Below are 10,936 nucleotides of genomic sequence, written 5' to 3'. Positions count from 1 at the left end.
AACTTTTATATACAACACAAATTTTCATCCTTAAATGTATGAATTAGTGACAAATTTATTATTATAATAAAGATTAATAATTTTATAGTTCAATCTACCATTTTATCATTAAAAATAGTATCTTTTTACTGATGATGTAGAATCGTCACTAAATTATTATGATTACTGACAATTATAATTGTCTTAAAATACAAAGTTAATTTATATCAAATAAATAGAAAGATATTGAGACAAATAAATACGTCACTAAATATAGTCAAACTTATGACAAACTAATTTATTTCGTAACAATATTTATCCTGAAAAGTCTTAATTTAATTGTTGCTAAAAGTTATCTTTGATAATAAAATCTTTTGTCACCAATTACAAGAAAACGCTTAATTATTTCAGATCGCTATTATTTTTTAAATTAAAATTGAATAAATCAAAAATAAAATTATAAAACATGTCACATTGATAAAATTCACCCATAATCTTCCAATTAGAAAACTAAAATTATACTAAGACAATATCTTCTCACAGGGCAAAGAAAAGTAAAACAAGTCCAACATAAAGAAAATCTAACTTAAATATAGTACTAACTATTACTCCTATCCTAAACTAAGGCAAATATGTAGAGGTTTCTTTCAAAGTACCAATAACGTGTTGAGCTTACAATTAGTCTTCATTAAACTCACTTTTACACCTGTGGAAAAGAGAAGAAAATTAAGATTGATGATGATACTACACTGAGACAACAAACCTTAAATCAATACTACACAAAGACACAAACCATTGCAGCAAAAGCACAAAAATAAGAAAAGTGAAATAAGATCAAGACTTTAGTTAGTTACCAAGTGAAAAATCTGAAGTAAAGGTCCTCCTCAGTTCTTACATTAAAAATCTTAGGAAACCAAAAAGAACCCTTTTTGAATAAATTCACCACCCATTGATCCACATAGTTAAAGAAAACAAAAAGGTACACAACAAAGAATAAAACGTCATCAAACAACAATAAACTTTGGATCACTCTTACAAAGAAACCAAAACCATTGAAGAAAAAGCACAAAAAGAAGTCAAGTCAGAAGAAAGGCAAATCTAACAACCTACAAGTTAAAGACAGAAAGTGCATCTACTAACTAACATATCAACAAAATGAACTGAAAATTCTCTGAAATAAGAGATCACAAATACATATCTCAGGAAACTGAAATGATCCCTTATCATAATAAAAATCCCACTGATTTGATCCACAAAGTTAAAGAAAATAAAAGGGTACACAAAAAAGATTAAAAATTCACCAAACAACCACAAACTAAAACAATAAACTTTGGATCACTACTACACAGAAACCAAAGCCATTGCAGCAAAAGCACAAAAAGAGGTCGAGTCAGAAAAAAGGCAAATCTAACAACTTAAAAGACAACACAGATGAAGAAACCCAACATAGGGGGACAACTTATGAGGTTCCAAATTTGGACTCCAACCTTTAAACCAGATGAAGAAACCCCCTTGGTTCCGGTCTGGGTAATCTTGCCAGAGCTGCCTTGGACTGCTATTGCATGGAAGTAATAGCTCGTTTGTTGTCTCCAATAGGTAAAGCTTTGTTTTTGGACTTAGCTACTTATAAAAATACAAGAGGGAGTATGACCAAAGTAATGATCCAAATTGATTTGACTAAGCCTAGACCACAACATATGTGGTTGGGTTTTGATGAGGATGAAAACGTTGAAGGCAAGTGGCAGCAGGTGCAGTATGAAGGAGTTCCAGAATTTTGCCCCTATTGTAAGCATCAAGGCCACAACATCTCAACTTGCACTATCAAGAGATGGGATGATGAGATGAAAAGGAGGAAAAAACAAGAAGATAGTGCTGAAAAGAGTGAAAACCAGCAACAAAAACACATGGAAAACACCCAAAATTAGCATGTAAATGAAGGACAAAGCTTCTACACAACAAGACACAATTCTGGATACAAGTCACAAAACCATCAAGGATGCTTCAAATCATGACCAGGTGGACACAAGCAAAGGAATAGACAAGTTACAAGAAGGTACCACCAGTTTGACATAAGATCAAGAACAATGGAAAAAACAAAAAAGAAGAAGAAAGAAGACCAATGTTCAACAACAAATGCGACAGCAACACCAAGAAAAAATGTACAAACCAAGAGCGTCACCAGATACTCAAAAATTCTCTAAGAATCAAATTGATATACTTGAACCACAGAGCACCCCAGGTATGGATTTAAATGCTTTTGTTCCTTGTATTTCTGCTGGTTTAGCCGCTGGTGGTGTATCTAGTGAAAAGGAGGTGCTGCAATCGGGTCCCACCCTTCCGTTTCACCTGTGTGTTTTAATGATGAACATGATGATGGTGTAGAAGAAGTTGGGGGTGTTTTGCGGGTTTGCAGGAAACAAATAGAGGGGATAAACACCAAAATCTTGATGATGTTGTTGGTAGTGATCGCAAGGATTGTGAAATTGAAGATGATTCACTTGCACCTACTGATCTGGTACTGACCAGTTAAGTAGGAAAAAGGAGGAGGTTCTGGCAAGGAAGCCAAATAAAATGGAGAAGGAGGAGTCGAAAAGGAAGGATAGGGATAGAAAACGAGATAAGCAGCACAAGGCTCAAAAGAGATTTGATCTTGTTGCAGAACAACTTGATGAAAAATTTTCCCCCCTTCCAAGAAAAGATTAAAAACCTGCAAGTTCCAAGGATTTGTGTACTGAAAATAAGGCTACTTCTCCTCTCGAGGAAGATGAATATATGGTCATTCACTCAGAGGATGAAGTAGATTATGATTCAGGTGACAGGAAAGAGAACAAAGAAAAACAACAAGTTGCACTAAAAGAAGGTCTGTCCACAAAAAGTTTTCAGCAGAGAGGTCCTTTCTCTAAAGCAAGACCCAACTCATCAATCAATAGACCTCTTATAAGGTCACAAAGTAGGAATTTTTGACATCATGTGGGGTATTTATCTTCTTCATCTATATAGAGTTTCCTTTTTGGCATATTTTATATCTCTTCTGTCAGGCTATAGTGTTGATTACTATATCATAATAGAAGAGATTTTTTTGTATGAGCAAAATCATAGATTGTATAGCCTAGTTATTAGGTTTTCTTATCTACATGAAGTTAAGCTACTAGGTCTTATGTTAGGTAGCTTAACTTTCACCCTCTTGTTATCTTTTTATGGGAGGTCTTGGCCTAGTTCCCCTCCTTGTACTTGCTTTCTTGTTGAAATAAAAAGCATGGGGGTGTTGCTCAATCCCTGGCCCATCATGGGTCTCTTAAATTAAAAAAAAGACAACACAAAAAGTGCATCTAGTAAATTTATGTTACCTCTAACCTTGACGGTGATGGGCTAACAAGAAGTTGCATTTTCTTAAGCATTTCCTCTTGGCATGCTGCTACAGTATTCAATTGAGAATTTAACGCTTTTTCTGCGACTGCTGGTTTTGTATCTGTAATTGCTGACTTTCTACCACAGTTTTAGCTGCATTTAATCATTTCTGTAACTCATTTTGGGCACTAGCAGCTTCCAGTTTTACCTTTTTGAGGGAGTCTTCTAACACTGTCATCCTCCTTTGTGTTGCCCTTGTAGTATTAGGTTTAGGACCATAACCAAGACCTTTTATGTACCCCGACTTTGTACCAAGTACAACATCCACAATTTCATCAATAGTCATAGAAGACTCTCCAGAAGTATATAGAGCTTTCAAATCATTCATGTTGTTCTGCATAAAATAATAACACATTTAAAGGAGAAGACATGAAGAATATTAATCAAATAAATGTAATGGTATGTTACTAAAATATTAATTTTTTACATAGTTAGTCTCAACTTCTTCAGATGACCATCCTTTTTCACTCGTGTAATGAGTATGCTTGTAGAACTCAATTCTGTCAGGCTCTACACCTTCAAATTCCTTTTCACCCTTATAAGAAAATATTATGAAATACTGTTTAGAGATATCTGACTGAAATGGGCTACAACTTACATGCCTATTCTCTTATTTACCAAACAACACAATATTAAATAGTACCGAAGTGTCCTTAGTAAAAAGAATTAAAATGGTATAACTTACTATTTCAGCACGAGTTGCTACAAATGCTTTTGATCCCATTAAATGATTAGATTTAAGCCTAGTTCGATTGACCTTGTTTATTTCGCATCATTTCTACAAAGAAAATGTAAACATCATAACTTAAATAACAATGATAATAACATGAATAAATTACCTTGTGCTATGGATCGTTCCACATGTCACAAAGCTTATTCCAATTTTCTGAGGTCAACTATTCGACTACCATTTTATGAACCTCTTCCACGGAGCGTGCACTTTCAAATTTTTATTTTTACTTGTAGCGCCATTGTCGGCTTCTATTTTTCAGAATATTCTCATAACTATCTTTCACATAATGTTCATCCAAATTAATGTCAAACCTCTCCTAAAAAACAAATAAGTATTTATGAAACAAAAAAAATAATAGAAATCCCTTTAATTTAAAATTATGATCATAACATCTGCTAACATGATTAGTAACTTAAAACTCTAATGCCTTTAAAAGCATATATTGTAGTTTGTCATGTAATAAATTTTAAAGAGTATAGAATCCTTACGTGGCATCTAATTAATGCTGCATCTTTGTCCTCTCTTGTAAGTTCCTTCCACTTGTTTGGAAGTGGAAGAAAATTCCGAGCAATTATCCCTAATTCATTGGATAGTTTAGTGGATTGAATTGGCTTAGTTGGCCTTCCTTTACCAATAGGAATCTCTATTTTCATCTTGCTTCCCATAGCCTTCTTCATTTTTTCAAGACCTTTTCCTCTAGTCCTGCCACGACCTTTCCTGAGTCTAGCGGAATCATCTGATGAAAAAATATCAATTTAAAATACCACCTAAATCTAAAAATAATAGAGTTAATATGTAGATATATTTACACATATAGTAATAATACATAGGATAATCAAGTTCACTGATTTATTCAATCTGCAACAACAACAACATACCTAGTGAATTCCCACATAGTGGAGTTTGGGGAGGGTAGAGTGTACGCAGACCATACCACTACCTCAGATGAAATAGAGAGGCTATTTCTGATAGACCCCCGGCCTAGGACAAACTGAAAACATAACATAGAAGAAATTAAATTTATGTTACCCCATTATATCCTATAGACAACTAATATCTTTAACGACAACTACGAAGAAGCTACACGCAGACACATAAGCATGAAAAGCTCAACTGAGTCCATCTCAAAAACTAATGTTACCAGCATTATAACATAGTGCTGAAGTATAACATAAGACATGGGTCTCTGTTCACCCAAATTCTTAAAATAACAAGCCGAGTTTACACTTAGAAGTTAGAAATCGCAGTAGAGAATTTCAAATAAAGCTACATCTTCAAAACAAATTTCTCCACTCCATGTTCCAAGTTAGTTTGACAATAACTATATGGAATATAGGTTATCAAAAAACAACTGTATGGAGTACAACCCTTTTCGTATAGCGACAATGACAATTCATATACCCCATCAATTTTGAAAGTTCTATTTCAACAAAGCATCTGGTCCTCTCGGATCATATATAAACCTCAAAAAAACATGTTTATAAATATTCTAAATATGGTGTTGACTGTTCATCTATAGTATCCCATTATCAATGTTGACTACAAGTTCTATTTCAAGTTCAAAAAAACCACAAACATTCATACCATATGCTTCACAAACAGAAGAATGTGGTTACACTTGTCAACTCTCGTGTTCCGATTATGGTTGATTTTACCAAAACTCAGAAACTATCAAAAAGATTGCTTCTGCAGCAATTTCTAAGTTAGAGGAAGTTGTTATTTGTTCTCAAATAGATTTTTAAAAAGTGATAGTAAATGAAAATAAAAGAATAGTACTTAAATTTGAGGAATCAGAATAGATGTCTTTCGTTGAAGTAGTTATGGAGGTTTCACTAGAGAGGACCAATCTTTCTGGGCCAAGGTGAAAAAGATAAATACGGTATGGAGGCGTCTTGGATGACTACACAAACTAACAAGCCTCATACATACAGCGTCTGAAGATCCCTAAGGACCTTATGGCCATGTCACTTTAACAAGTTGAGTTTCTCTCTAAAAGATGGTAGGAAGATCAAATTTTAGGACGAAAGCTACTGGCAACTTTAAACAGAACTTCCCTGATATGATTTTGACTTGTGCCTATAACATGAAGCAACAATGCAGAAGCTATGGTCTAAATAGGGCTAAAACATCACCTTTAGAAGAGCTTTACATAACCAGGAATCACCTAGAATCACAGAATTCTTCAATACTCTAGAACTATGCAAAGGATTGCAAAAAGGGGAAAGCTCACACAGCTAGCAGAAACATAGCAGTGGGTTATTTACAACCAAACCAACTTATGAAGACATGAACCAGAATGGACAATAAACTATCTTATGGACATGAAAACACGTTTGCGGAGTTAAAAATACCATATAAAAGTGGCATGCCCCACCTGGTTTTGTGGCAATAAGAGTTAACCTAACACATAACAACCTAAGGGAAAAAGAAATTCCTATAGTGTCAAGGTGTTGTCTATGTGGGTAAGAGGCATAGCCAGCCAACCACTTATTAATTCATTGCATTCTCACTAGACAGCTGTGGGACTTGTTCGTCAGTTTCAGGGTATTAGCTCGATAATACCAAGAAGCATCCTTGAATTTTTGTCTTATTGGAATGCACGGAGAAACCGTAACACAAACAAGGACAAATGGAAAATTGTCCTAGCTGCTATTTGGTGGACAGTTTTGAAGATACTCTAGATGCTTTGAGAATACAGTAACACTACCAAACAATAAGGTACAAGAGTAAAACCAAGAGGGTGCAACGGGCGGAAAATTACACTGTATATACGAAGTTGAAATTATTTTTTATGTATATATACTACATATTTAATCCCCTTGGCTTCTTGTTTACTTATTCATATTTTAAACCCCATAGTGAAAATCCTAGGGAACTCACATCATTTCTCATATTAATATAACAGTAATATCTTATTCAATATGAGTTCACAAAAAAGGTCCACAATCAGAGAAATGAGATACAACCAAGGATGGGATCTTAGGTTAAGGAGAAATCTTAATGATTGGGAGGCCAACAGAGTAACTAAATTATTTAACATTCTGGAGCAGCACAAAGATCTAAACTCAAGTGAGGATAATCTTTTTTGGTTACCAGATAAGCAAGAAAGGTTTACAGTTGGCTCGTCTCAAAGAAAATAAAGAGAGCAAGTCCACATGTCGATGATTGGCCTTCGAAGATGATTTAGAAAGTCAAGGTTCCTTTAAAGGTAGCATGCTTCACTTGGCTTCTAGCCAAACATGCTTTATGATTATATTACCAAGTATTAGACATTTTTCCTTTTTGAATTTATACTTTCACTATTGACTATCAAGATGAGGATGTGGCTGAGATTGTGTGAAGGAAAGCATGTGCCATTATGTGGCCTAGGAGGACTTGGGAAGCAGTAGTAAGGTGTAAATTGTCTTTATGTAACTGCAAGCCCTTGACATTAATAGTTACTACATTAGCAAGCTCAGGATTTAGCTACGCTTCTCTAACTATCTCTGTGTAATGCTTTCCTCCTGAAACTATAGCCACCTACAGAAGTTGGATATGTCTCTCCTTTTTTTCCTGGTGTATGATCGAAATAAAAATAGGTTTTCTTGTCACAATTTGTTGTAATTTTGTTTTATATTGAATATGAGTTTTGTTCACCTTTCCAATAACCTGACTTAGCTCAACAACTTGAGTGCCAATGCCAATTCTTTATGCCGACTTATGTCTATATGAATATGAATTGGATTCATGTGACTTTCCAGTTCAAGTTCATTTCACGTGCACATGTTTAGCAACATATAGAATGATAAATTTATTAGCAATTAGTTTCACAGGTTGCTAATTCATATGGAATCAATGTTGGATTACCATCTCCACTTTTCATACAATTTTTATAGTCGGTATGGTGTTCAATAAGTCTGCTCCTAAGTGAGTTCAACATTTCAGGAAAATGAAGGTGAATTGGGAGAAGATGGAGTTGACAGGCAAGATCTTACTGCTGCAAACATTGGCTTTGATCAGGTAATGCTTCAGTAATAGATATGTTAATGTTTGATGCAACATACTCTTTTCTTACCATTTGAGATAACTGTTATGAAACGGACAGGAATAAGCAATACCACAAACAAAAAAGGAAACAAGAAGAACACACAGATATACAAAGTTTTATCCCAGAAGGATTTGTCAATCCAACAAATTCAAAAGATACAACGTGGAGAGGTTTTCTAGGACATGGGTTCAAGAGAAATTTCCATAACTCAGAGGTGATTTGAGTTCCAAAGATTGCTAGATTTGCTTCACAAACAATGTAATCAATCGATAGCCATGCATGAGGGCTGGAGGTGGGTTTTGGGAAATAATTGAACTTTCTTAGTTAATTCTTTTTATGAAAAACTTTTTGAGTAGGGAGGTGATTGCATTTTCATACAATCTAAATGGACGGAGGGAGTGATATGGTATTAACTAACTATAACTATGGTTAAGCGTATATTATTTTCTTGTAAGGGCCGTTGATAACTATTACTATGTTGAGCTCTTTTGGTCTTTTTTGGCCTACATCTGGTTGTGTGTTCTCCCTCCCATTCAAATAACAACCTTATATGATGGCCTAAACATGAATACTGCATGCAGTGTAGTGCATCTGCTAAGTAATAAATAATGGATGTAAACATTAATCATAACTATAAACAAATATTGTATGTCGTTTAGCTTATAAGAGTGTTCCAACATTGGGCCCGTGCTACTATCTAGTATAATACAAGTCACCTTTTTCGAAAATAAATATATAGTTGAGTTGAATGTATTACCTGTATTAACAACGGGAGTAGGGCTATTTGATTCATCTAGTGATTGAGTTGCTTCAATAGTTCCCCCGGTAAGTGTAGTTTGCCTAAAGACACCCCCTCCCGGTGCCACTGATTTGCTAAATTTTGCTCAAAGTAATATGAATGAGATTTTAAATAAGAAAAAACAACGAAGCTATGTTCCAACATAAGTAATACTATTATAGGTAAACAAAAAGTAACTACTGAAGGCACCATTACAGTCTGTAACAGAGCCATACAGTGCCTTAAATGAGATAAGAATTCTTAATGAGTAAGAACATAGTAAAAACATATCTAGGAGAAATAACAACAATAAAAAAGCTATTATGATCAATACTTAGAACTAGTTGCCAATAAGAAATGAACGTTAATGATTTACAGCAAAAACTTTGCATAAGAAAACTTGGCTTCACTATTGTTGAAATCAGCACTATAACAACGTAAACCAACAATGTTGGGACAAATATACATTTGCAATCACCTATAGATTGCAAACAAACTAAATGGAAAAAATAAAGCCTTTAACATTTAATGTTAATTAAAATGTATGCTGAATTTCTTTCTGTACAACTATATAACTTACAAGCTAGAGGTAACTAAGGAGGACGATTCAGGTTGTTTCTCTTGTTTCTTTTTGTGGTCTGCGACACATAAACTACCAGAACACCACTTCTTTTCACAAAGTCTCACCAAGTTAACCTTGAGAAGGAGTGGAGATGAAGAAGAACCTATGCTTATTCTACAAAAGTTGCCTAACCTATTTACTGACCAAAGGATTGAGCAGACAACAACATGCTGTTTAACATTCTACACCTTCCAACTTGAGGGGGAGTGTTGAACTAAGCATGAGCATGTAACAGTCACTTATAATTAATTAGTTATTATTTTTGTAATCAGTTAATATTCATAGTTAAGTGATTAGCTGGTAGAATTAGTTGAGTCGGTACGAGTCTATATATGCATTAGCTTGCACAACTATAACAGATTAGATTAATACAGTTTCCAATTTAGAAAATTCTTCTACTTCCTCTATCTCACAAATTCTCCATTAATGAACTGTTGAAGCTTAAGCTCTCGATCTAGATTTTAGCACTAACCTATTTACGTAATAAAATTACTGTTCAACCCTGTTCAACTTTTTCACAAATGATACTAACCTTTTCCCATATGAGTACAATGGCACCAAAGGCACAAACAAAGCTACAAAAGGATATATCTAAGAAGAGGGCACTCAAGGACACACCTCCAGCCTCAAAGAGTGTGTCCAAAAACTCAAGTAGGACTAAGGTGGACTTTTCCACTAGATATGAATAGAAACAACACTCCTCTTGGACAATGAGGGCTGAGGAAAAAAATAGGGAACAAGCCAAGGCCACTACATTTCCAGCCTTCGTCAAGATTGCTACCCCAGTAAACCTTTCCTAGTCTGAAGATGGAAGGGACCAGGGGGTAACAATAAGTATGCTAAAGAAGAAAGTTCCTCATAGGAGGAGGATGAGTCCAACCTCGAATAATTTGAGGGTTCTGCTACTGCCCCACCTTAAAGGGGCATGGATTCGAGATGCTGGATAGTCCTAAACTCTAGGGATTATTACACTAATGGGATCTCAGTGACAAACTGGGGGAACAGGAAGAGCATCATTCAAGAAGAACCAAAAATCCTACGAGAGTACATCCAGAAAATTCTAGCATTAGTTCATGGATTTGAGCGATATGAGATGGGATAGATGACAAGACCCCTATGGAACTATGTTTTAGAGTTTGTAAGTTTTACTCCAACAATGCATCCATGCTAAAGAATATGAATCCTTCAGGGAAGGATAAGGACATGAAGAAGCAATCCATACTTAACACTATATGGGTCCAGGACACTAAAGTAGATATCTCTATCAAGGGTATCTCTAGTTCCTTGTTCGGAGTTGCATTTGAGATGACTGAGGAGACTGTAGAGTATAACTTTTCGATGAATGACTTAAAGAGGGTCAAGAGGTTGAGTGTGGGTGATAAGATGATG

General features: G+C 34.9%; 1 protein-coding gene across 1 annotated transcript; it reads right to left on the bottom strand.

Moving 5' to 3' along the window:
- Positions 1-415: 415 nt before the first annotated feature.
- Positions 416-9,027, bottom strand: LOC107842295. The gene is made up of 5 exons (XM_016686056.2): positions 8,905-9,027; positions 4,609-4,856; positions 3,815-3,922; positions 3,327-3,721; positions 416-685 (listed from the first exon to the last, which is right to left on the bottom strand). Exons 2-4 carry the CDS (start codon positions 4,795-4,797, stop codon positions 3,491-3,493), a joined length of 528 nt encoding a protein of 175 aa, XP_016541542.1. The 5' UTR covers positions 4,798-4,856; positions 8,905-9,027; the 3' UTR covers positions 416-685; positions 3,327-3,490.
- Positions 9,028-10,936: the final 1,909 nt, after the last annotated feature.

The sequence above is a fragment of the Capsicum annuum genome, chromosome 9 (genome assembly GCF_002878395.1).
Source record: "Capsicum annuum cultivar UCD-10X-F1 chromosome 9, UCD10Xv1.1, whole genome shotgun sequence".
NCBI classification, from domain to species: Eukaryota; Viridiplantae; Streptophyta; class Magnoliopsida; order Solanales; family Solanaceae; genus Capsicum; species Capsicum annuum.
The sequence above is the reverse complement of the archived record's forward strand: the minus strand, read 5'-3'. Positions and strand labels throughout refer to the sequence as shown.